Genomic DNA, 27,301 nt, shown 5'->3' on the forward strand with positions numbered 1-27,301 from the left:
GGAGATGGTTTGGCTCAGTAGTAGTTGAAGTGGACTAGTTTTCTTAGCGGAGGTGCGGAGTTTTTGATTCAGGACTGGTGTAAGGGAGGCTACTGAATGGGAGCAGTCAGTGGATTCGTGTGATACCAACGCAAGCCACCCAGACTACCTACTACTGCCCATCAGTTTGACTTTTTGGGCATTTAGGGCACACAAAGAAGAACACCACCTTTATCCTCTTGTTGTCCCCTTCCCCTTTCCTTCCTCGCGGACTCTTCAGGCAGAGAAACCCTCCAGAAATGGCTCAGATACTGCCGATACGATTTCAGGAGCATCTGCAGGTAAGCAGACATACAGAAAGCCCTAAATTTAATCCCAGCTCCTTTCTTTTTGCGCCACTCCTCGCCCTTGTGGGTCCGCACGCACACAGCACATGTCGCATTTAAATGGAATCTGAAAAAGGGCTGCGGGGTGGTGCTCAATATAGCTACAGGCCTAGTTCTCTCCTGCCGGGCAGATGATGACTTGTAAAAATTGAACAGTCAGATCGTACACAGCCCCAATGCGGACCGGTACGTGTGTGTGTGTGTGTGTGTGTGTGTGTGTGTGTGTGTGTGTGTGTGTGTGTGTGTGTGTATGTGTATTGGGGGATACGCCGCAGTTTTTCCCGTTTAAGTTATAAACGACGCTGTCATTTTCACTGCGGTGTTTTGACACTTTGTGACAACTGAGCTCAGCTGTTCGCGCTACGTTGTATCTGAGAAATGAATGGCACTTGTTCTCAATCTTTGTTGCTGCCACGCTGTTGTCATGTCCTGCAGCCAAATACTCCCAGTTTCAGGAGCAAAAATCCCAACCAGTGTCTCTCAAAATGCCCAGCTTTTGCACACAGCTGGGCGTAACTGATAAAAATCACCGTAATGTGTTTCAAGTAACAACATGAAACTGTGCGCTTTATTTAGATCTTGGTCGTTGGATGTAGGTGTACAGGGGGATGTAAAAAGCGGTTATGTTTGGATTCACTCGGCAGTTGAATAAGTTCTGGAAACTGGCTGCTCAATCAGTTGTAATGAAGCCCGTAAGACCAGAAACGCATCATTCGATTGATATCTTGCCATGACCAAAACGCAATATGACATCTAGTTCCATAATGCAGCGTCAATATCATATTGATTTAATGTGTCTCCAAACTCATGGTGATTATTTATTTTATTGTATTGGTTTTGTCTTAGGGAGCATCTGCACAGCTTCAAAGCAATTTGCATCAATATATCAGAGGAACTCAAGCCCCTCAGACTCTTGGTGGAGAAAACGCACGCGGGTGCACACACACAACACAAATGCCCTTTTACAATCTGTGACAAGAAAAGAAAACAAGCAGTCAGTGATTTAGTCGTCTGTGGGGGAACAATTTGCACTATGCCCCCCTTTTTTTCCACTGCTATGGATTTTTAATCGCTGTCCCGTAGCAGCCCCAGTGCTTGGTGTCTTGCAGACAGAAGAGAAACTTTGCGATGCACCCCTCCACCTCCCCTGGTCTGTAGCCTGTTGTTATGGTAACAGCAGGCAGTGAAATGGCCTTTCACTAGAAAAAAATAAAAGCTCAGAGTCCCAACCCCCCTTCTCTCTCCCTCTGCTCCCTTCCTCTGGCCAGTAGCCCCACTTTCTCAGCCAAAGATCCTTTATCCACTAAAAAACTGCCAGCCAAAAGAGCGTGCAGCCTAGCAGGCTCCTCTCCTCACTGACAGGAGCGGTACACTGCTGCTCACTGATGGAGCACAGTGCAGTACCTGGCAATGTCTGGTTATTAGTCCAGATTGCTCACAACAGCACAGACCTTTCCCTTTATACATGTCTTAAGAAAATCAGGCCTTGAGACGGCGATAAGCAGCCCGCAGCTTTATGTTTCACCTCTACCGTGAAATCCCAGCTCTGCTACAGTCGTATCTTCCTGTGAGTCTAGGTGGCTCCAGCAGAGTGAAAAATGCTTGGAATTTGCAAACCCAGGACTTTGGGCCTCAAGTTGTTTAGCTTTTTTTTTTTTTTTTTTTTTTTTTTTTTTTTTCTCCTTTCCTTGGCCTGGTATTTACAGCTCAGTGTCTGCAGTCTGGGCCGAGGTTCACAAGTGTAACATGGATTTAGATTTGTGATGAGGTACCAGCTTGTTGAGCTAGCACTTGCATAATATACAGAGTACAGCAAATGCCATAATATCCTGACTATTAAAACTGTTGTTTAAATGGGCCTGATTATGCTTTTTCTCATCTTCTGTCATGCATATACTATTTAAATGCTGATAACATGGCACAAGTTTCAGAAGAGGTCTGTGAATGTGCAGCTCCACCCACCTACTGTTCAAACCTTCAACCAGATTAATGTTGAGATAAATGAGCATTAAAAAAATCGCTTTAATGTTCCTCTGTTTAGTGCAGACATATAAGATGAAGGACTGGGGTTTCTGTAGTGTTAAAGCCAGCTATGGATTACCTGCCTAACCTCACACTGTCACTAAGCTGTGGGGTAAATTCTCTTTACTTTGCTTTATGATTCTAGAACCATACTGTGCATGAGCATGGCAGAATCTGTCCTTAAATCAATGCAGTAATTGGTGGATCAGAGTTGGGTTCTGTGGATTATGATGGAGACAAAGATGAGGGACTGAGAATGGTCTGGTGAATTATGAAGGCGAGAGTCATTTACAGCTTTTGTGGCTCTTGTGCTGGCTGTCGGTGCAGCAGCCTACGTACTGTAGCAGCTTGTGTAAGTGCAAAGATTTCCCGCAGCTCTGAAGTGCCTGAAAATTGTCCTGTCTAGCTGAGTCGGGAGAAGTGAACCTGCTGTATTTGTACTAATGAAATGACGCCACCACGTCAAACCACTGGATGTGTTTGATAGATAACTGAGGTAAGCAGGCCCCCGTTTAAGCCTGGCAAATTGCATCAGGATAGGAAGCAGGATGACAGAACAGTCTAAGCGAGTCTAACAGGACACATCTGTGACCGCAGCAGTGGCTGGCAGGGACAAGGCTGAGTGTCTGTGTTCAGTCACCGGAATTCGATCATGAATGCATTGAAAGAGCAGTCATCCAACACATACAACACTCACATTGTGTCTTTCTGTAATTTCAAATGGGTCATGAACTTTGAAATTTGGATTAACTACAAGTGCGGATTGTTCTACAATCCACACTAGAATCAGAGATAAATATCTGTGTGTTTATTCTGACTTGGAAGTTCGAATATTAATAGAATCCATTGCTACTTTAAGGTGTTCATGATCGCCATAGCTATATACTTTAGGTTTATTTATATAGGCACTATTCACACTAACACTTTACTCAAGGCACTTTTATACTTCAAGGTAAAGATCCAACTAAATTGAGAGAAAATCCCAACAATCTGATGATCCCACATGAGCAAGCACTTTGCGACTGCAGGAAGGAAGACCTCCCTGATAACAGGAAGAAACCCTCTGGTAGACCATGGGTTAAGAAGGGTGCGACTGGTTTTGGGGGAGGGGACAAGAGGAGAGAAAGATGGAGAGACCAAGACAAAAAACAAACTCTGATTTCCTAAAATAAAGGCTACGCGCTTTGCGAGCAAGTTCCACTCCCCCCCCCCCCCCCCCCCCCACATTCTTCGATTTATTAAAAAAAAAGTGCTTGTGTAATCTCGTCATGAGCCCAAAACCATCAGCTGCTGATTCAACGTGTCAGTGCCTCAGCAAGATGTCCACCCATCCTATGACTCACCAAATACCGTCAATGCTGCTTCATCAGTTAAGATCTCCTGCCTTTTGTTACTGCGGTATTAACGTATTAATACGTTGTTTTTATTGTCTCATGTGTGCAGCGAAGATTGCTTAGAGGAGTCTGCAGTGTATCACTGGTTAGTATTTAAATGGATCACTGGAGACAGTAAGATGAAGCTGAAGTGGGTTTTTAGTCTGGCATATTCGACTAAGAATCAGCTGGGGGGGAGTGTTCTTACAGCGAGCCGGTCTCTCCACCCTGAATCGTACTGTAAAATGCCAGAGGCCTGTGTTACTGGAACTAGAATCAACATACCTTGCTACCTCTTGGCCATTGTTCTTCATTTCTCGCAGGAGGCACATACATCACTCTGACTTCTCTTATTTACAATGGTTTGCTCCCTCTCTTCGTTGCCAACAGGATATTGGTCAGTGTCTTGAGCTCCTCCTTTCACTCCCAACCTTATCTTTTCCTCCATTATCTTTATTGTAACTTCCCTTCCCTCTGCTTCCAGAGATAGTTTTGGCAGTCTTGAAGAGATGCAGCATATGGCTCCATTCCTCCCCCAGGGCTTTTCTGTGGCCTTTACAAGATGCCTTAAACAATGAAAATATTATTATTCTCATCCTTTATTATTTAATCATTGGGACAATAAACATTAAAAAATGCCAACTGCATAATTAATTAATTAATTAATTCTCTGGCTTAAAGAACTTGTTCCACGGTTAAGCAGCACTTGAATATTGATCTTTAATGAAATATTTGTCTCTTTATTATAAACTGCAAACATGCTTCAGTTAAAGTTGATTCTGTAATGTTGTGAAAGGGGAATTATGTTAATTTGCAGCTCCATATTTTTATTCTTGGACTTTCCTTGGACATTGGCACAACCCCAAAGGTGATCCTTTGCATGAAACAAGCTGCTTTAACTCTGTTTCTCTACTTTTAAAGCAGCTTTCTTATGATTGGCTGTCCCAAACAGAATGTATCTGGCTGTGGTTTGCGTTGCATTAACTGTTTAAGAATTACAGCCATTTTCATACATGGTGCCCAGTTTTCAGAGGCTCAATTTGTGCCTGATTAAGTGAGGTCAGTTTCCTCATTATTAGATGACAAATTAGGCAGACAAATGTTGAACTTTCATGTAGTTGCTTTTCACTGGAACTCTTAATATGAAGTCCAAAGAGATGTTGCTAAAACCAAAATAAGCCTATCAGAAACTGTTACGGCCCCTGGCCTTGGATGAAGTGAGGCTGCCTGCTTTATGCAAATTCGAGTGTGGCAACACGATTTGCTGCACAAAATTTTACGATTGGACATTGTTGATTTGTCCTGAAGTTTTACAATCTGGTACATTCTTAAAAAGAATGAACGCACTGACCAGCTCAAGAATTTCACAACATCTAACCAAGTCATGAGCACTCTCAAGCTGATGGAGGTACCATTGTTAAGATTTACAATCAAAACATGTCTTCATGAATGGAAATACAGGGTTTACAAAAAGGTGCAAAACACTGGTTACGCTTGTGAACATGAAAATGAAACCAAGATGAACTTGTACCAGAATAGTGGGAAGAGAAAAGTGTGGAGAATGAGGAGTCATACCTCATTTTCTATCAAACACGAGGATGGAGGCATTGTTATGGCATGGGCATGTATGGTTAGCAGTGGAACTGGGTTACTAGATGATGTGACTGCTGATAGAAACAGCAGGAGGAATTGTGAATTGTATAGGGATATACTCTCTGCTCACATTCATTCAAATGCAGCAAAACAGATTGGATGATACTTCATGGTGCAGATGGATAATGACCTGAAGCATATTGCAAAAGCAACCCAAGAGTTCCTCAAGGCAAAGAAATATGAAATTCTTCTTCAGTGACCAAGTGAGTCACTCGATCTCAACCCAGCAGAGCAGATTTTCAGTTGTTAAATACAAAACTGAAGGTAGAAAGATCCTCAAAGAAGAAGCAACTGAAGGTGGCTGCTGTAAAGGCCTGGCAGAGCATTTTAAGGGAAGAAACTGAATTTCGTGGTCTGCATCAGTTCTGTCTTTTGATTGGTCACAGGACTGTAGGTCTCGAAAACAACAACAAAATCTAAAAAGAAGCCAAAAAACTGCAAAAAACTAACAACTGTGTTTGGTAATAACTACATGTCCCCCCCCCCCAAAAAAGTGACTAACCACTGTACACATGAAAATACTGATAAGCGTAGCCTATGCTAAAGCTAGCACCTGGTATAAGTGAAAATCTAAAAATATTTTGGATATAATTAATTAAGGATAATTCTATTTTTCTTTGGAAGCAGCCCCTCTGATCACCCCAGGCTGAACACTGCTGCATCCTTCCTGTTTTGGAGATGACATGATTTAAATGGCTCAGCGGTCATGATTTGTTTTCCTGCTCTATCAGCCAACTGCGAGATAGTACAGTCCTTGTGATGAGCAGAAGGATTCCTTTCCGCTTGCCTCAGACTGCATAATGCAGTCAGTTCAGTCATCAGAGGGAGAGTGCATGTTTCTGTCTGTCCTCTCAGTTCAGTTAGTTTGACAATGTGTGCAGTAATTCCTCTATTCAACCAAACTGGACTTTTTCATGTTTGTTAGTTTTGAGGCAAATGTGTGATGTTGTGTTGACTTGTTCTCATTAGGTTTGCTTTATTAAAATTTTCTAATGTGTTCTTGGTTTTAGTGAATCTCTTGTTGTTGTTATTTTTTTTAGTTTTTTTTTTTTTTTTTTTTTTTTTAGTGGTAATTAAACTTTATTTACAGCTAGCTGCTTAAAATGATGATTAAATACACTGTCAAGGTCCAGTCGAGCTTTAATAAAATTAAGTATTAGAGATGTAATGATAAGTACAATGACAGCATTACTATTTATATCATAGGAAATTCTGGAAATTATTGTCAGCTTGTGTAAAATAAAGCTCTGTTTAGTTAACATCCAGCTGCGTGCCCACGCTTGTCCCCTGGCTCCATGTACCACCGACCAGACCTCCTGTATGGGAAAACGACCTTTAAGAGTATCCCTGGAAAACTTGAGCAGACCTGCTGCTATTTTAATCAAGTCCATGTTATGATCCATCGCTCACTACTTTCTCTTCCCCTAAAAAGCAAATGGCAGCTGCTCCCACATATATTTTCTCACCACATTTTAAGTTGTTGCAACAAAAGCATAGTATTAAAGCAGGAATATTGTGCTTGTGGCTGAGTTTTGCTTTCACAGCCCCAATTCTGTAAAAGTCGGGATGCTGTGTAAAAATTAAAATAAAGAGAATGAAATGCAGTTCTGTTTTATAGCTTTATGTGTCACCTTATGCATATCTCTCACAAACTGGCTGCAGCTGTTCGCCTGTGAATGAGGATGGGCTCACTGACCAATAATTAATTTTTAAGTACTTTTATTACAAAATGTACTATACTGTGTATACTAAATATACATACAAAATGTGTCTGCCAGCTGAATGCAATTTTCTCTTATCTATGATACAGTCTATAATAATTAATGTACTACAGTGTATTTGCATTTATGTAGGCCTTTTCTAGTCGTACTGACCACTCAAAGTACTTTTAAACTACAATTTCCAGTTAACTAACAGTGCTTACTAAAAAGTGTTGGGGGGTTTTCAGGGTACAGGTTCCTGCTCATCTAGATGAAATGGGTAGCAAACAAACACATATATACTACTAGCTACAGCTCTGTCATCTGGTATACTTCTGATATATCATTAGCTCCTACCCTTTTTGTTTTTGTGTATATGTGAAGACATGTCTGTGGTCATACTCTTTCTTTAAATGTGATTGCATCTGTGTTGTCATTTTTATAAACTGTTTAGCCATTTCTTGGAAATGTACTTGTATCTGTTTCCAGCTACTGACTAGCTTACTGACCGTTATATGATACTCCACCACTGTAAAATGGGGTAACATAATTAAGCTAAAGGTTCTCACTTTTATTTCCTCAAAACTGTTTTTTAGCTGCAGAACCTGGGCGTAAACCCAGCCAACATTGGGTTCAGCTATCTGACGATGGAGTCGGACAAGTTCATCTGCATCCGTGAGAAGGTGGGCGAGCAGAACCAGGTGGTGATTGTGGACATGTCGGATCCCACCAACCCAATCAGGAGACCGATTTCTGCCGACAGTGCCATCATGAACCCCGCCAGCAAAGTCATCGCCCTCAAAGGTATGATGATGACGACGCATATAGAAATGACACAACACATTTAGGCAGCAGTGGCCAATAGATGAGAAATACTGTATTGTTCTGAGGCAAAAGAAAAAGTCTGTTGGCTTTTATTACTGGTGGCCCTATATTAAGCGCAAAGTATTTTATTATTGTTTAAAGTCCCAGAATGAAGTCTGCATGGCCTCTGCACTGTTTATTTGCTTCTAGTTTTAACAGATTTAGCCGTTTACTAGAAATGCTGTGGGAAAGTCGCAGCAAAGATTAATGCCTGTCAATGTTGTAAATATGCCGAGTGCACTCACATCTATTACCCAGTGTAGTAAATTGGTTGTGAAAATTGATCGCCTGTCACTGAAACTAACCCTTAGAGCACAAACACAAGCGCTGATCAGGATGATTTGCTTATAATGCTTCTCTCTCTCCCTCCTCCCCCTTCCTCCCTCCCTCCTCCTTCTAAGCACAGTATTCCCTGTTTGCCCCTTTTCCTTATGGTCTATCTTTGTCTTCTCATTCTTACCTGATTGACACTTTGCTTTTTCTCCTTTGCTTTCTGTCATTTCTCAGACGGTGAGTTGCTTTCTGTCTGTCTACCCGTCTGGCACGCTGTTGTGATGATACACTGGCCATGTCTCTCTCATAAAAGCTATCCCCTGTATCCCTTTTAACTATGCACATCTATTTCGACCACTGATCAATCAAAACACAGATGGCTACAAGAAAGGCACCTCAATATCACACGCACACCCACACTCCAGCCTAATCTTCTGGCAAATGCCCTACTTTTATGAGAATTGCACATGTGTTAGCATGACTTGTATGCTGGTAGATGTGTATGTGTGGTATGCATCATCAGATGTTATACAGTGAGAGGAGTCGGGGCACTCTTTGTGCACCTTTGCTCGCCTCTGTGAGCGTGTGCCAACAGCCGTAATCAATGTTCAGATCTTTCCTTCCTGCACATAAGGGATGCCATTTATGTATCGTAAAGGCTCTGTGTTTGCAAGTTTGTACAGCAGCTCTAGTATTTACATGAGTCATGCATTACATCACCTGTTTGTTTTTCATTAAGTATTTTGGGTAAATGGAGGTTGTATCTGTGTTTAGTCAATTGTGACATTTTCAAAAGCTGCCGTCTGCTTTCTGTAGCTGCGGGTCAGGTCACTCAGTAAAGAGTGGTGCTTCCCTGGCTTCCGAACAATATCGAGCAGTTCAGATATAATTTTTATTTGCTCTTTATTTCTGACATGAGTTTTGAACACTCGTGTCAGAAATCTCCCTCGGTTCCCCATTACACTGGTGCTCACAGCACGGAACAGTAGTTACATTAAAGAAAATCATCAAGTCTTGGCTGAAACTAGGTCTTCGCCACTCGAAATAATCAAAAGAACAAGCTATTAAAACGTTTCCTCAATGAATAAATAGTTCCAATTATTTTCTAACTATTTCGAGGCAGACATGTTCATCTGCCGGTCTGTGTGTTACTCAGAACAGCTATTTAATTTGTTGTTTGGAGTTATTTGACGACTTCTTTCTTGCCTGTTTCGTCTCACGTCTCTGTTTCTTTACCGACCCTCAGCTGCCAAGACGCTGCAGATCTTCAACATTGAGATGAAGAGTAAGATGAAGGCTCACACCATGTCAGAGGAGGTCATGTTCTGGAAGTGGATCTCTGTAAACACCGTGGCTTTGGTGACAGATACTGCCGTCTATCACTGGAGCATGGAGGGGGATTCCCAACCGACTAAAGTATTCGATCGGCACGCCAGTCTGGCCGGATGTCAGATCATTAACTACAGAACTGACGAACAACAGAAGTGGTTACTGCTGATAGGGATTTCTGCACAGGTATGAAAGCACAGATGATATAAACATTTTCTGTGAAAGGAATATTTATCTCTCCGATCCCTGTTTATAGCCTTATTGGACAAAAGATCACACAAAGAACACTTTATCTGAGGTCAACTTTTGTTCTCTTCACTGGGCTGGAAGGTTTTGGCTGTGAGCAGGTACACACTGGAAAGCAAAAGAATTGTTTTTACCACACTAAGTTTTGAAACCTTTAGCTATTGTGCGACAGTGAATTAGCTTTAAAAAAAAAAAAATCTGCATTCCTAACCAATGACTGGATCATCTACTTTCTACAGGAACCAATAAACTTGGAACTTCATCACTTCCCATATTTGTTTGCTCACTGAAGGGGAGGATAAAGAGATCAAGCGGTTATGCCATTGTATTATGCCAATAAGGGTGTATAATGTCATTAAAAAGAAAAAACAATTTAGTCCAGGAACACATAAAAGACACATTCTGAGAACAGTGGCATGAAATTCTAACAATTAAGCTTCCCAGAAATTTCTGCTGTAACCAGCCTCGCAGCATTTTATCCTTCTCTTACACAAAGAGTCGGTCATGGTTTGCAGCTGGAAAAGGGTAGAGTGCCTATTCCAGGTCAGAGTTGCTGTCCCAAGTGAAGGAGTCTATGTATCTCTGAGTCTTATTCACAAGTGAGGGGAGCAGGAGACTGACAGATGGATTGGTGATGAGGATGCTATTCCGGTCTGTTGTGGTAAACAGAGCTGAATGTAAAAGTGAAGCATTTACCAGTTGATCATCCCTACCCTCAGCTATGGTCACAAGCTTTTGGTAATAACTGAAGAATACAAGAAATACGTTTTGTCTGAAGGATCAAGCTGAGGTGGTTCTGGTATCAGACTAGGATATTTTCTGTCCTCTGTTGGGCAAGGTGTTCTGGACATGTCATAGTGGGAGGAGATCAAAGAGTAGGACATGCTGCAAAGATGACATCTCTTTGCTCACCTCAATGAGATGGAGGAGGCGGTTGGGGAGAGGGAGGTCTGGGCTTCTCTGCTTAGGTTGCTGCACCCTGTGACCTGCCCCTCAGTAGGTGAAAGAAAAATGGATGGACAGATGTCTTTTTTTGCTGACTTGCTGAATCTCAATAAGAAAATCAATACACCACTCTTTTTCTGTTTTTCTAAAGGAGTCTGGATCTAGAGGACTATGTCAAAGTATGACAACATGCATACATATTTCAAAGTGAACTTGTTTTATATGTATATGTAAATCAAATAAGCAAACAGTTTGTTTACCCACATCTAACCAAATGCACAGATAATACCTACCATTTGTTCATACACATACAAACACACTGCCTGAATTTTAAACCTGTATCTTTGATCCTTAATGACTTGAACATATCAATTTTTTTCCCCCACCCTTTTTTTTCCTTTTTCCTTGTCCTCCAGCAAAACCGTGTGGTCGGAGCAATGCAGCTGTACTCCGTTGACAGGAAAGTGTCCCAGCCCATCGAGGGCCACGCTGCTGCCTTCGGGGAGTTCAAAGTGGAGGGAAATGCCAAACCTTCCACTCTCTTCTGTTTTGCTGTGCGCTCACAGGCTGGGGGAAAGGTGAAGGCCATTCGAATGTACCCATGATGCTATCTGTGTTTTTAGCTGCTGAGCAAACTGCTTTGAAGTGCCTTGAAAGAGTAATGTTTATGTTAGAATCCTATGAAATAACTTTTATGCGTCATGCCTTTTGGTTAAAATTGAAGTTTCTATATGGTAGCATCAGGAAAGTTTATTTAATGTACAAATCCTCAACTGTGATGTTCTTTTTGGTCTCATTTGCTGTACTGTTGTCTTGGTTTACTTCTACCAGTTACACATCATCGAAGTTGGTCAGCCAGCTGCAGGAAACCAGCCATTTGCTAAGAAAGCTGTGGATGTGTTTTTCCCACCAGAGGCCCAGACAGACTTTCCTGTTGCTATGCAGGTAAAGAAAATGAGGCTGCTTCTACTGTACTCTGCTCACCACATTATGGGTCACTCCTGAATGTTTCTCTTTCTAATTATTCTCCTCAGATTGGTAGTAAGCATGGCGTAATATACTTGATCACAAAGTATGGTTACATTCACCTGTACGACCTGGAGTCTGGAGTGTGTATTTACATGAACCGAATCAGTGCTGAGACCATCTTTGTAACCGCTCCTCACGAAGCCACTTCGGGAATCATTGGTGTCAATAAGAAGGGACAGGTGAGAAGCAAACGGGCAGTGAGTGTGTGCAGAACAAATTCCCAAGTGAAATGTTTATTGACTGTAATGACTGTAATGTTTTGGCAAGCTATGCCTGGCAGACATTCTTAAGAAACTGGACTGTTAACTGGACACATTTCTTAAGTTTAGTTATTTTTACTGTGCAGTTCTTAATTATTATCTGTTCCTTTTTTATTATAGGTTTTGTCAGTATGTGTGGAAGAGGAGAATATTGTAAACTATGCCACCAACGTGCTGCAGAACCCTGATCTCGCCCTGAGGATAGCTGTCAGGTCAAACCTTGCTGGGGCAGAGGAGCTTTTTGCTAGGAAGTTCAACACTCTGTTTGCCCAGGGAAGTTACTCAGAGGCTGCGAAGGTTGCTGCATCAGCACCCAAGGTACGCCTGTCTCTGCTGCCATTTTGTCATTCTTGCCTATGCTAATATGAACCAGGTGTGGGTGAGAACTGCACAAGGAGTCTTGCATTTGCACAGAATCAAATTGTCAAATATTTTTCTGTTGGTGCTTAAAACTATGACAGTTACACACACTGTGATTCAGCACTGAAAAACGAAACCCAAAAAGAATCCCGTGTATGTTAATGTGAAAACACTGCAATAAACATGAAGTTCTCCTTCAAAACATTTCATGGAATCTGCTTTTGTTTTGTTTTTTACTCTACGACTAATAATTCCTTCATTCTTTGATGTCTTTCCTCGCCTCAGGGTATCCTGCGAACAGCAGAAACCATCCGCAAGTTTCAGAGCGTCCCGGCCCAGCCGGGTCAAGCCTCTCCACTGCTGCAGTACTTTGGTATTCTTCTGGACCAGGGCCAGCTCAACAAGTTTGAGTCTCTGGAGCTGTGCAGGCCTGTCTTGCAACAGGGCCGCAAGCAACTACTGGAGAAATGGCTGAAAGAGGACAAGGTATAACTGGAGGATTAAAGAAATGAGGCAGATTTGTAGATATACATTTATTTTATTTATTTTACAGTGACCAGTGTAAGTGAAGTAGCTTTCCTCCTCTTGTGTTGTAGCTGGAGTGCTCAGAGGAGCTGGGAGACCTGGTGAAGGCCTCTGACCCCACTCTCGCTCTTAGTGTGTACCTCAGAGCAAATGTCCCCAACAAGGTCATTCAGTGCTTTGCAGAGACTGGCCAATTCCAGAAGATAGTGTTGTATGCTAAAAAGGTAATCGGAAGGCTTATTGTGTTTCCATTTAAATTTTGAGCATTGCACAAATGGCAGGCATGCAGTATGTTTATAGTATTGCATTGATGCTTGAAAGTGCATTTTTATCCTTCTGCGTTCGCGTAGGTGGGATATACCCCAGACTGGGTGTTTCTGCTGCGGAATGTGATGCGTGTGAATCCAGACCAGGGTCTGCAGTTTGCTCAGATGCTGGTCCAGGATGAGGAACCGCTGGCCAACATCAACCAGGTAAACCCGCACAAACGTGAACGCCTCTCTCACTGGAGACATCCTGCTTGTGTGCTCCCTTTAAAATGCATGTGCCTGTTTAGCCTTATACATGCACGCTAACGCACAAAGTGCCCAGTGTGGGAGCCTACATATGTGTTATTCCAGATGTGGCAGCAATGCCAGGAATTCACTGAGTCAGTCACCCTCTCCTCCCTTTAAAGCCACATCATCACTCCGCTCTGTCCTAATCTCAAACAGGGAAGATGATGACTTTATGAAAAGTGATGGTGTTAAGGCGACCTTTGCTTTTCGGATGTGAGTGTTTCATGTTTAAGGACATCTGCAAAACAGAAACATCTGGCTGCCGGGCCTGTGGTGTTTAATAGTGTGCAACTCAAGCCTTTGCATGCTAACTCAAATCATTGTTCACAGATGGTCTGAAATAAAATTTTAAAAAAAAGAGAACTTTGTCTAGCTATTTGTGTTTTGACTGCTCTTTTCTCTCATGCTCTTTGGTAGATTGTTGATGTGTTTATGGAGGGTAGTCTGATCCAGCAGTGCACCTCTTTCCTATTGGATGCTTTAAAGAACAACCGCCCAGCAGAAGGTCACTTGCAGACACGTCTGCTTGAGATGAACCTAATACACGCCCCCCAGGTGAATGTTAATGTTCAGACTCTCCTGCAACCTTTTCTTTACTAATGTTAAATACAATGTGTTTGCTCATGTGTGCGTATGCGCTGTTTTAGGTAGCAGATGCAATCCTTGGGAACCAGATGTTCACGCACTATGACCGTGCCCATGTTGCTCAGCTGTGTGAGAAGGCAGGACTACTACAGAGAGCTCTTGAACACTACACTGACCTGTACGATATCAAACGAGCCGTGGTTCACACACATCTGCTCAACCCTGAGGTATGCCTGTAGAAGGGCAATGATGCCTGTATACTGCTCTCTTGGGAGCGGCTTCATTTTACTCTTTAATGTGTGAAAATGCTTCCTGAAATGACTCCTTTTTCCTCCGTGCTCAACATGTTGCTTTACTTTCTCCCCGTTTTTTCTTTTTTCTTTTTAGTGGCTGGTGAACTTTTTTGGCTCCTTGTCAGTTGAAGACTCTTTAGAGTGTTTAAGGGCCATGCTGTCGGCTAATATCAGGCAGAACCTGCAGCTGTGTGTCCAGGTAGCATCTAAATATCACGAACAGCTGGGAACTCAAGCATTAGTGGAGCTTTTTGAATCCTTCAAGAGCTATGAAGGTAGGTGGAGTGGTTTTTCCTCATTTTCTGCAGGTTTGAATTCACACTAGATTAACTTAACCACCGTGTTGTTTCTCCCCTCTCATATCTCTACAAGGCTTGTTTTACTTCCTTGGGTCGATTGTGAATTTCAGCCAAGAGCCCGATGTTCACTTTAAATACATCCAGGCTGCCTGTAAGACCGGCCAGATCAAAGAAGTGGAGAGAATCTGTAGAGAAAGCAACTGTTACGACCCAGACAGGGTTAAAAACTTTCTCAAGGTATAAAGATCCCCTAGCATATTTTTCTGATATTAGCATCTTCCAGAGTTAATTCATAATAAACCTCATGTTTCTTCTGCTTCTAGGAAGCAAAGCTAACGGACCAGCTTCCTCTTATCATTGTTTGTGATCGCTTTGACTTTGTCCACGACCTAGTTCTCTACCTTTACCGCAACAGTCTGCAGAAATACATTGAAATCTATGTACAGAAGGTAAGATCTACAGTTCGGGTGACTTTATACATAATCTGATTATTATCTAGTTATCGTTATCGAGTTGCATGATGCTTCTCTATTTTGAATCCTACCCACTTACTTTCAGGTCAACCCCAGTCGTTTACCAGTGGTGATTGGAGGTTTATTGGATGTGGATTGTTCTGAGGATGTTATTAAGAACCTGATCATGGTGGTCAGAGGGCAGTTTTCCACTGATGAGCTGGTGGACGAGGTAGAGAAAAGGAACAGGTAAGACTAAAGGGTAAAACGATTTCCTGTCATCTCTTATAGCAGCTTCTGAAATGACCTGGCCTTTAATGCGCAGGTATCATGCTGGTACATAAAAGCTGTTAAATCTAACTTCTGTAGGAATGAGTTTAAATGATAGATCAGAGTGCAAGCCATGTTTGCGGTTCTGCTGAACCACTTAGTTATGTGTGTTTTCCCCTCAAGTCATTGAAGGAAAAGAACAAATACTAACTTGAAAATTGTTTATTTTCCAATAAACCTTGAGGCGATCAATAGTAAAGAATCATGATCTCCTTAGCTGATGCCTATAAATCCTTAAGCATTCACAAACAGGAGTGGAATACATGAATGTAAATATACAGACATTTATCTTTGTGTTTGCTCAGTGCATTCTTGTTAGTTTAATGCATACATGAAGTTGAAATTAATGTTTTAATTTTAACACCAAAGGTGATTTCTAGAGTGGATTCTCTGAGGTTGTCATTGTGTTTCATCGATACCTCAGCATCAACCATCAGAATAACTTTGTCTCATATAATGAAGCTATTTAGTCTGTATCAACAAAGGTGGAAGTGAGAAACCCTAAAACATGACTCAATCGGCCTGCTGAGTGGACAATGCTGCCATCTAGTCTTCTGGCTGTGCATTACATCACAGGAAAAAGCTACATTGTAGCATCATCTTAGAAATGTAATGTGTGCTTTTACCAGTCCTTGCCATGAAATGAATTTTAAAAGCTTCTCCTAGGTATTATGTAATGAAGCTTTATATTAGCGTACAGTTTCTGCTATCAGGTTGAAACTTCTGTTGCCATGGCTGGAGTCTCGTATCCATGAAGGATGTGAAGAGCCAGCTACCCATAACGCCCTGGCCAAGATCTACATTGACAGCAACAACACACCCGAGCGCTTCCTGAAGGAGAACCCGTTCTATGACAGCGCCGTGGTTGGACGCTACTGTGAGAAGAGAGACCCCCACCTGGCCTGTGTGGCTTATGAGAGAGGGCAGTGTGATCTAGACCTCATCAAAGTATGTAGATCACATTGTATGGCTTTAGTGTCATAGTTTAAATAATTATGATGAATGCATTTTAAACTATTTGTTCATGTCAGGTGTGCAATGAGAATTCATTATTTAAGAGTGAGGCTCGATATCTGGTACGGCGGAAAGATCCAGAGCTTTGGGCGACTGTGTTAGAAGAAAACAATCCTTTTAGAAGACAGCTCATCGACCAGGTATGGGATCCTCCACCTCTTCTTTTAAAGTAAAGCACGCAAACATGAATTGTATATATATATTTTTTCTTTCAACATTTATTTTCGATTTTCCTCCTCTCAGGTGGTGCAGACAGCTCTGTCAGAAACCCAAGACCCAGAGGAGGTGTCGGTCACAGTGAAAGCCTTCATGACTGCAGACCTGCCCAATGAGCTGATTGAACTTCTGGAGAAAATCGTACTTGATAATTCAGTCTTCAGTGAACACAGGTACTTCAGGCTCACAGCTTATTCATGGTGATCATTTACGTGCAACCATTTTTCTAACATTTTTTTTTTTTTTGCAGAAACCTACAGAACTTGCTTATTTTGACGGCCATCAAGGCAGATCGCACTCGTGTGATGGAGTACATTAACAGGCTAGACAACTACGATGCTCCGGATATTGCAAACATCGCTATCAGCAACGAGCTCTTTGAAGAGGCGTTTGCTATTTTCAAGAAGTTTGATGTGAACACCTCAGCCATACAGGTAAAAACAAACCTAATCCTGCTAAAACTGCACTGATGCTGGAGGTCGAAGTTACAGTAAGCTAAAGTTACTAATCACAGAACCTTTTCTCTGTAAAAATGTACATTAATATGTGCATTTATTTTACTCAATTAAGTACAAATTTCCATTTCTTTTTGTAAAAGAATTTGTTGCGACATTTGATGTTTATATTTCATGTGTCAGGGTATACCTCATCTCTCGACCTGTAAGAACTGGCATAATCTCCCGGGCCCTCCTACCAAAGTTAGAAAAACATTTAAGAAAATCAATGGATTAATGAATGAATTGATATTTACCTTTCCTAAATCCGGGCCATTAAAAGTACTTGTGGGTAAGCCCTTTAACTAAACTAACAAAGTCATTTGCCAATGATAGCAGGTTTCATCAGTTTCTCTTAATCACTGTGAATTTAGCACAATAGTGAAAATGAACGAGCCTTAAAAATGCTAGTCCTATTGTTTTATCTCATGTTGGCTCATAGAATATAGCCATCTCTTGTTTATTTATTTTTTATTTTGTATCCCTCTAGGTACTGATAGAGCACATAGGGAACTTAGACCGTGCCTATGAGTTTGCGGAGCGCTGTAATGAGCCTGCAGTGTGGAGTCAGTTAGCAAGAGCCCAGCTGCACAGAGACCTGGTCAAGGAAGCCATTGATTCATACATAAAAGCCGTTGACCCGTCAGCGTACATGGAGGTGGTCGACGCAGCCAGCAAGAACAGTACGTTTTTGATTTACAGGTAAAACATGCTAATGGTGTTTATCAGTCTTGGGTCTGAGCTGATCTGTAGTGTGTTGCTGTTTCTAGATAACTGGGAGGATTTGGTGAAGTTTCTACAGATGGCTCGGAAGAAAGCCAGAGAGTCTTACGTGGAAACGGAGCTGATCTTTGCTTTAGCTAAAACTAACCGTCTGGCTGAGCTGGAAGAATTTGTCAGCGGGCCCAACAATGCTCACATACAGCAGGTAAAAAAAACAACAACAAAAGTTCCAGCTGTAGTGTTAAAGAGATGTGTAGCTGTTGCAGAATGTGCTTTTTGCTCTTTGCCAGAAAATGATTGCTATCTATATATTCATCATCTGATCTCTACCTCTCCAGGTGGGCGATAGATGTTATGAGGAGGGTATGTACGAAGCAGCCAAACTTTTGTATAACAATGTGTCCAACTTTGCTCGACTTGCATCCACATTAGTCCACCTGGGAGAGTACCAGGCAGCTGTGGACAGCGCCAGGAAAGCCAACAGCACACGGACATGGAAGGAGGTAACAGGCGCAAAAACATTTTCTAGTATAATTACAGGTCTCCGCTTTGTCTGATTAATTTAAAAGACATGGGGAAACAATGCCGTAATTCTATACTGAGCATAACTGAATCAATATAGTGGCGAATTACAAGAGTAGTCATTTCAAGGCGCTTTATTTTTGTGACATTACAGACAGAAGCCCCAATGATCACACGGTTCCTTACAAGCAAAAGAGATGGATGGTAAACAAAAACAGGACAAAACAAAATGTCAGTGACATGCAATAGTGGATATAAATATAAATAGTGCTTATAAATGCATGGGGAAAAAAACAGAAAGGAAAGTGAGGGAGAGAAACGCACTATGGCTACCCAGCAGTCTGAGCCTGTCATAAACAAGATTTATAAAACTACTTAAGGGGCTGATTTAACAGCTTTTTTTAATTTTTATTTTATTATTAGTTTTGTTTTATTTCTGTGGATATAAGATTGAAATTGAGTGATTTTCTTGCTGCAGTTTTTATGTTATTGTTACAGCTTTTAATTCAGGTCACCTCAGTGTTTCTAATGTAGTCACTTCATGTAAAAAATGACAGATTCTTGATGATTAGAGGATTACACGAAAAGGTAGCAAAACACAGGATATGATGATATGAATGATAGAAGTGGTCCTCTGTTTATCGTTGGCTATCTCCAGTTTCATGCATTAATTTCTTTTCAGGTATGTTTTGCATGCGTGGACGGCGAGGAGTTTCGTCTGGCACAAATCTGCGGCCTTCACATTGTGATCCATGCTGACGAGCTGGAGGACCTTATCAGCTACTACCAGGACCGCGGGTACTTTGAGGAACTCATTGCTCTGCTCGAGGCTGCTTTGGGTCTGGAGCGGGCCCATATGGGTATGTTCACCGAGCTCGCCATCCTGTACTCAAAGTTCAAACCTCAGAAGATGAGGGAGCACCTGGAGCTCTTCTGGTCCAGAGTCAACATCCCAAAGGTAGTGTTTCTGTTACTATGTGTGCGTGTTTGCCCGTTTCAAAACTGTTCTTTCTTTTGTCGGATCAAAGAGGTTGCTTGTGTGCCATGAAATCTTTTGATTCATTACTCCGTGAACATTCTGCTTCTCATCAGCGCCATGAAAAAGGAGGCAGACAGAAAATTAATTGACTTGTTTTTCTGTCTTTTACAGCTAGTTCTTTACTGACACATTTCTGGTGACTTGCAGCAATTAAACTTTCATTTACCAGCTTTATGCAACTGTTTGTCATCTTGCACTCAAATAACCTTTTAAAAACTTTAAATATCTTTTTTAAAAAATGGTTAAAAGCATGAAATACTATTTTATTTTAATATTTTGCTAATTTCAAAAGATGTGTATTAATACATCTATATACCGGTAAATGGTTAAAAAATAATTATGCTTTGATATGAATTTTTATTTTTTTTTTGGCTCAGAGTGTGTGTGTGTGTGTGTGTGTGTGTGTGTGTTTCCCCCCCTCCCTCTCAAAAAGAGTAGGTTACATAAAAAATAAATCATCTATTTGACGTCAGCCTTTCAAAGCTTCAAGACATTTTACTTCAAATATATCAAATCTATTAGACCAGCCAAACAAATCTCTGACAGTAATGAATGTTTTCTGTCTACCAGGTTCTTCGTGCTGCAGAGCAGTCTCATTTATGGGCAGAGTTGGTTTTCCTTTACGATAAATACGAGGAGTATGACAACGCTGTCATCACTATGATGACTCATCCGACTGACGCATGGAAAGAAGGGCTTTTTAAAGATATTATTGCAAAGGTAAACACGGCTATTTTCAAATGTTTATTATTTTCACAAACTGCTTACATGATCAATTGATCACTTCTTGTGTTTTTTCTTTTATCCTTTAGGTTGCCAACGTGGAGCTCTACTATAAGTCTCTATCCTTCTATCTGGATTACAAACCCCTCCTACTGAATGATCTGCTGACCATTTTGTCTCCTCGGTTGGACCACAGCCGGGCTGTCATCTTTTTTAGCAAGGTAACAACCAGCATGGCCAGCTTCACTTTTTAAAACCTATATTAAATAAAATGTGTTTTTCTAAATAAACTAGACCCATTGCTGATATGGTGTGACATGGGTTGCTTTTTCTCTCTTAGATGAACCAGCTGAAGTTGGTCAAGCCTTACTTGAGGTCTGTGCAGAATCACAATAACAAGTCTGTCAATGAAGCTCTTAACAACCTGCTTACAGAGGAGGAAGACTACCAGGTTTGCCAGCCTGCTCTGTGACTTATATTGATCACAACACGTGATGTAAAACACAAAGAGCTCAAATATGTGACCTATTTGTTGCCATTTTTTGTCGCTTTTGTATTATTTACTGTGTTGTAAGCATTATTTACAATTTTTTTTTAGACATTCAAACAAGTATGGCAATCAAATGCTACAAAGCTTAAAAAAAAAAAAAAAAGAGTAATATCTGTGTAAAGAAAGTCATAAGGATATAACCTATGGCCTGGCTGTAAATCGCAGGTGATTTTCTAGCCCCTCTCGTAGCCACTGATAGCAGCGGTTCCAATTTTAGACGTAGCAATTTTGTTTTGCTGTGATGACGCCTGCTTTTTCACACCAGCACCAGTCTCTTTATGTTGAAATCCACAGAGCCAGTTATGGATTGAGGATAGACATCATACTGGTGTAAATGGGTACAGGAAGCAGTGCCCAGGACGCTGTTACCTCTGGATCTCAAATGCAATGCATTTCTATCCGTGTATCATCCACAGGGATTGAGAGCCTCCATTGATGCTTATGACAACTTTGACACCATCGGGTTGGCTCAGAGGTTAGAAAAGCATGAACTGATTGAGTTCAGGCGTATTGCTGCTTATTTGTATAAGGGCAACAACCGCTGGAGACAGAGCGTGGAGCTTTGCAAGAAGGACAAGCTATACAAGGTAATGAAAAAAATAATAGAAAAGCTCTTAAAAATACAGACGACTTTTAAAAGGTTCCATTTCCTCAATGTACCTATAGATGGCAGTGTTTGTTTACTTCACAGGAATGATTCTTTTGGCTAATTTCTCACACTTGAAGATAAAGGATTTTATCTTTCACTCAGCCATGTGAATGAGATACATTTTTGTCTCTTCTAGGATGCCATGCTGTATGCAGCGGAGTCTAAGGATGCTGAGCTGGCAGAGACTTTACTCCAGTGGTTCCTAGAGGAGGGCAGGAAGGAGTGCTTTGCTGCCTGCCTGTTTGCCTCCTATGATCTCCTGCACCCTGACGTGGTGCTGGAGCTGGCCTGGAGGCACAACATAATGGACTTTGCCATGCCGTACTTTATCCAGGTCATGAGAGAGTACCTCACGAAGGTTGGTGCTGACAATCAACACCAGGAGTTTATTTGATGTCAGCTTTACCACTAAAATAGATTTCACTATTGTGTAATTTTAAGAAGAATATGTGGTGTTGGTGATGTAATATGTCTGTGATTTCTGAGAAACAGGTCAAACATATATGGTGAGACAAGAAGGCAGAGACTAAGGCCTTCTTAAGTAATAATATTTAAAGGGACAGTTCAGCCCATTTTTTTTTTTTCCCTCTGGCCTGCAGTGCTGTTTGTCCATCTATATTAGCCGGTGTAGTTTGCTCAGCAGAAGGTAATTTCCTATATGAAAGTGCTCACAACAAGATTTGTGCAATTATTTTGTGCAACTAGGTCAATACTTCTGGGAAAAGGCGTTAATGTCGAGTTTGTCGTATGAAATTTTTTTTGGCACTTTAAGAACCACAAGACACTAAAAGTGTCATTTAGTTCTGTTACATTCAAGCCTTCAAGCGACGATGTCACCACAGCTTGTATTTCCACAACCATGCAAATACCATCAAAACGATCTAGATGGATTTTTAAAAAAAAAATCACTACAAGCCAGAGTGAAACATGTAAATCTTCATAATGACCTTTAAGTATATTTGCCAGTGCTACCTGCAGATATGTGAGGTCATGTCTTTGGGTTCTTTTCCAGGTTGATGAGTTTGCAGCGAAGGTGACGGTCTCTGGCCCTTTTTATTTAAAAAAAATTCTCTTCTGTGTTCTGTCTGTCTGTTTTTCCTGTAACTTATCTCTTAGGTTTCTGATGTAGGAACCTAGCATGGACTGTAGATTGAATTTGGCCTAACTAGGTCTGGTCCTGGAGAACTGTAGTAGTGTGCAGGCTTTTGTTCCACTTGTGCCAGTACATGTTCAGATTAAGCAGGTTTCCCTCCAGTGAGCCCTAATCTTAGTTATTTATTTCTCTTGGTTTTTAGCCATTTGACACAAGTTCATGAGAAATAAAAATAAATAGACACATAACTACTTTTCAGTGAAAACATTAATAAAACATCTGGCTAAATGTGGCAGTAGTATATGAGTTAGACCAGGTGAAATGAACATTTTTAACCTCCTCTTATTCCAAATTGTATTTTAGAGCCTAAATAATAATGACTTAGTGACATTGACGCAAATCTGATGCAACAGAGATGAAACATAACAATTTTTAATGGATAATGTTTACTGGTTAAAGTTAAGAGTGACTATTATAATTGAGTATATAGTCTGCATCTTAATTTTGGGTAAATATGCAGCAGTAAAGGGACGTTTGGTAGATTATAAAGTGTTTTCTAGCTGTCAAGTGCAAGAAGGTAAATGTAGTCTAAAACAAAAACTCTGGAGCCAAGGCCTGTACACTATTTTTTTATTTATTTATTTATTTTCTTCTTCAGCACCAGGATTAGCCTGTCCTGGCCTAACGGATACCTCTAACTTTTCTCTCTCTTGGGGCTGCATCTTGTGTCAAGTGGCATTTTTAAAGCCTTGAAACGCTGTGATCTTTCCATCTGACAGAGGCTTTTTGAAAGCCCAGAAAAGAAGACAATCACAGAGAAAAAGCTGCTTTGGCTTTAGACTTGCTCGATGCACCCCCATGTTTCTAACTAAAGGTCACTTTGTTTTAGTTTTTATTGTTGAAATTAGTGCAGGGCTGCAAACAATAACCTCAAAGGTTATGTAGTGCCCTTTCCTCAGTTTGTGGAAGTCTTTTCAGTTAGTTTTAATTTTTCAGTTTAGGTTTGTTGTAGGTAAACCTTTGGTACTGGTCAAACAGGTTGGGGTGGAATCTAACAGCCAGTTTGAGCAGCTAATCAGGTAGAGAAATCCCAACCCCGCCTCACATGAAGTAGTTCAGTACATACATGTTAAACAGGCAGCTTACCCCAGTGATACCATTGTATATGCAAATATCATGTTCTTTTCTCTACACCTTTGTCCCAACTTTTTAAGAAATGTTTATTTCTTTAATTCTGACTCAACATGACTCTGCGCTGACCGAGCTTCAATTATAAACCTTCAGTATTCAGCCTTCTCCACAGTTAAAGCACAGTGCCTGATTACTCCTTTGCACTTAGGGATTAGGATTAGTGCTACAAACAATTCACAATTACTGTACGCCTGGCAAGGATGAGCTTGACCTGTGAGCCCTTAGCTTGATTTTTAGGCTAGCAGTGATAAACACTCAGTCAGGAGGGTCTGCTTGCAGCTGTGATCAGGTGCACGTTGAAGTTGTGACTGCCACTTAATCTTGTAGCACTTTTTTAATGGCACAAAATTGGAATTTAGAAACGTACTGTTTAGCTTTTGCTCTCCTTGTATTCAAATATTTCTTTAACCTTAAACCTTACCTTAATTCTTCTTTTTAAAGGGTCAATTTTACACAAATCACTAAAATAAAATATCAAAATTAAATAAAATCAACCTGCTGGTGTCGAGTTGTGATGCAATTTTGGATTTGTTGCTGCTCTGTTGGATTGATGTTAATCTGCTTTTCTTCCTGGTGCATAAAGCACTTAGCTTTTAGAAAATTAGCACCTTTCCAAATTTGTCATTGTTCATTGTTATCTGGAATTCATAAGATGCAGACCATGTAAAGACTTTTTTTTTTTTTTTTTTTTTTTTTTAAGGCAAATTATTTACTGGTGAATATAAAAAATAAACAACAGCTTTGAGTCACAGATGGTATTTGAATGAAAGATGGTATATTAAAGCTCAGAGCAGAACCTGTTGGATTGGGGTGATAGCAGGAGTGTCACAAGTCATTTGATGCTACTAGATGTGATAAAAGGTTAAATGGTTTTATTTAATGTGATTTGGGTAAACTGACCCTTAAATTTTCATTTAACATTTTTACTGCAAGCTTTATTAGAAATTCTCACCAAACCTGCATGGCATCTTCTCACCTTTAGCTGCACTGTGAAGTGGTGATTGTAGTTTTGTCTTTCACAGATGAAGATCATATATCTTCTGTAACTGCTTGTGTTTGTCAGTGTTTATTAATTTGATGTGGGATAAGCCTTAGTGTATTTTTAAAGCTCAGGTATTAGAGTGTATGTTGTAATTTGCAAAGTTTTTGCCAAAAATCTATGAAATATGAAAAACAGATTGAGCCAACTTGAGCTTATATACTTTCTGCACGATACCTAGAATCCATAAACTCAGACTTTCTTTCAACAGTAAGCGTGTGAGTGATGTCTAATCCGTCCTCTCTTCTTTGTTGCCCTCAGGTGGACAAACTGGAGGAGGCCGAAAGCCAAAGAAAAACTGAAGAGGAAGTGACAGAACCTCAGCCGATGGTGTTCGGTAGGTTTACAGGCAGAACAGCTCACTGAGGGATGAACATTGTTGTTCCTGGATAAAGTAAATGATTTCCCCAAATGAAGCTTGGGCTATACTTTACAATGATATAATCTAGCTGATTAGTTTACCCATAATAAGTGGACACGCTTGCATTTTCTGTTATTATCTGAAACCAGCAGCAGCTGTTGCTGTGTAATTAGCTTTACACCGCCAAAAGAATTACAGGCTCATTGAGCAGCACATAAAGAAAACCTAAGTGGAAAAAAAAAAAAGCCCCATAATTTTGTTTGATATAGAACAAACAAATTTAGCAGTTCAACAAAACAGTCCAGTCATGTGTACTTTCTTATAAAGACGGGGGAAAATTTTATTTTGTCTGTGTTTGTTTTTGTTTATGTGATCAGGTCAGCAGCTGATGTTGACTGCCTCTCCTTCTCCAGTGGCTACCCAGCCAGCGTATCCTGGCTACGGTTACCCTCCCGCTGCTGCCGCAGGCTACCCCGCTCAGCCCGCTTACGGCTTCAGCATGTAGATCCGCCAACTCGTCCTTCTCCTCCACCCCTCTTCCCTACACACATCCACCCACCCTGAACCACACTGCTGCTCTGGGTTTCAACTGGCTGACTGGTGGCGTACAGCCTCCTGAAATTTCGCTGGGCCTTCATTTCCCAGTGAGGCTCCACGTGAATTCACAGAAACTGCAATAGAAACTTTGTCTCTAGTTTTTCCACACCCACTTTAGAAGGGTGGCATCAAGTCTGTCGGACCCCCCCCCCCGTTGTATTTTCCACTCAGACATTATAACTGCATCACTGATCTACACGGCATGAAGTCACCTCTCAGCTCCTTAGAGGTATTAGCATACTGAAGATAACATTAGTTGCGCCAAACCACTCTGTCATGTTGCTGTTCCATGTAGACTTTATTAACCATAGAGCAGCTTTTTTTTTTCTGTTTTTTTTTTTTTTTCTTTCTTTTTAATTTTAGCACTGAAGAAGAGACTTTACTGCAGAGTTCAGGGGTACCTTACTCCTAAAGCACTGTCACAGCCTTACACATTCTGATGAGGCAGCAAAACGGGCTCATTTGTTCATGTTTAATTTTGCAACTGTCTCATGTTCTGATTAGAAAGACAGTTACTGTGCAATAGTTTTATTTGTCCTTTCACAACAGGTACAAATTGTTTGCTGTATTATGGACTAAGAACACTTGTTTTATGAGGTTACAGTCTCTGTGTGCGTATGTGTGTGTGGGAGTATGCGTGTAGCCTCTAAAGCCTTTGGGGGTTTCGTCACCAAAATCAAGACACACTCAATGATATCTCCACTCCTTTGCAGCTGCAAACCTTTTGCTGGGTCAGAGCGGTTGATCTCATCAGTCGACTTTTTGGAGTTTCGGTAACGGTTGTGGCAAAAAGGCTGAAAGAAAGCAGGTGAAAACGGAAAGGCGAATTGTAGACTGTGCATGTGCTGCCAAACTATAATGCTGCAACCAGGAGCACAATTTTCATGTTACACTCAAGTATATGAAGTATTACTAATGTTGAGTAAAAAAAACCAGTTATGTATGATGAAACTTTCTGATCCAACTAATGAAAAAAAAACAAACAAAAGTGTGGCGAAGCTCCAACACACTCGAGATGAAAACAGGGGAATGTTAGCTCACGTCCTGGTGCCGGCTGGTTCAAGTGTCATTATTGTACTGAAAACAGTGTATAATTTAAATATATTGAAATACCTAACTAATCAAAGTATTATGGAATATGTATTGTCTATAGTGTGTTGTTGTAGTCTTAAAAAGCATAATGATTTTTGTAAGAAAATGACAAAATGCAAAAACAGCAGATGAATAAATGCCAAAATCTTGAGGTAAGGCTGCTCAAGGTAACAAAAGATGAGTTATTGACTTTATTTCATGTCAACGTCCCCATGTGATAAGCAGAGCTCTGGCCCGTCGTGGTCCCGGCACTGGATTTGTCAAAGATAAAATGCAAATAATCTGAGCTGCACACCAGTTGCTTATTTTATCTGCACAATTCTTGCATACAGAAAGAGGAATAAAGTTTACACACTGTGTGTGTTCGTGCATTGTTATTTTACATCAGGAGACACTGGGTGTGAAACATTTCAGTTGAATCAAACAAAAATTAAGAGTTAGACTACGAAAAAAGTGGACGGATAGAATTAAAATGCATGAGTGGAAATGTGTTTACTTCTCATCAACACAGCACGCTCGCAGAGGCACTGGTGCGCGT

The 27,301-nt window shown here is 40.9% G+C and overlaps 1 protein-coding gene across 3 annotated transcripts; it reads left to right on the plus strand.

Annotated features, from left to right (window-relative positions):
• Positions 1-70: 70 nt before the first annotated feature.
• On the plus strand, positions 71-27,115 carry cltcl1 (clathrin, heavy chain-like 1). Of its 3 annotated transcripts, none has more exons than XM_080895216.1 (32): positions 71-320; positions 7,710-7,917; positions 9,497-9,765; positions 11,187-11,348; positions 11,602-11,715; positions 11,805-11,978; positions 12,180-12,377; positions 12,705-12,905; positions 13,016-13,168; positions 13,295-13,417; positions 13,919-14,056; positions 14,149-14,313; positions 14,474-14,654; positions 14,752-14,915; positions 15,002-15,127; positions 15,237-15,379; positions 16,174-16,408; positions 16,492-16,614; positions 16,718-16,863; positions 16,941-17,124; positions 17,675-17,867; positions 17,955-18,112; positions 18,246-18,410; positions 19,112-19,387; positions 20,039-20,188; positions 20,281-20,412; positions 20,532-20,642; positions 21,158-21,328; positions 21,527-21,748; positions 22,403-22,429; positions 24,975-25,050; positions 25,452-27,115. In XM_080895216.1, exons 1-32 carry the CDS (start codon positions 279-281, stop codon positions 25,577-25,579), a joined length of 5,058 nt encoding a protein of 1,685 aa, XP_080751342.1. In that variant the 5' UTR covers positions 71-278; the 3' UTR covers positions 25,580-27,115. The 3 variants fall into 3 exon arrangements, with proteins under 3 accessions (XP_080751342.1, XP_080751343.1, XP_080751344.1); XM_080895217.1 differs by having other exon boundaries at positions 22,403-22,423; XM_080895218.1 differs by lacking the exon at positions 22,403-22,429.
• The last annotated feature ends 186 nt before the right edge of the window (positions 27,116-27,301 follow it).

Source organism: Rhamphochromis sp. 'chilingali' (assembly GCF_963969265.1).
Source record: "Rhamphochromis sp. 'chilingali' genome assembly, chromosome: 10".
Lineage (NCBI taxonomy): Eukaryota > Metazoa > Chordata > Actinopteri > Cichliformes > Cichlidae > Rhamphochromis > Rhamphochromis sp. 'chilingali'.

Coding starts and splice junctions, on each gene's coding strand:
- cltcl1 (XM_080895216.1), top strand. CDS start 279: ATGGCTCAGATACTGCCGATACGATTTCAGGAGCATCTGCAG. Junction 9,766..11,186: donor TGATAGGGATTTCTGCACAG/GTATGAAAGCAC, acceptor CTTGTCCTCCAG/CAAAACCGTGTGGTCGGAGC. Junction 11,716..11,804: donor ACTTTCCTGTTGCTATGCAG/GTAAAGAAAATG, acceptor TATTCTCCTCAG/ATTGGTAGTAAGCATGGCGT.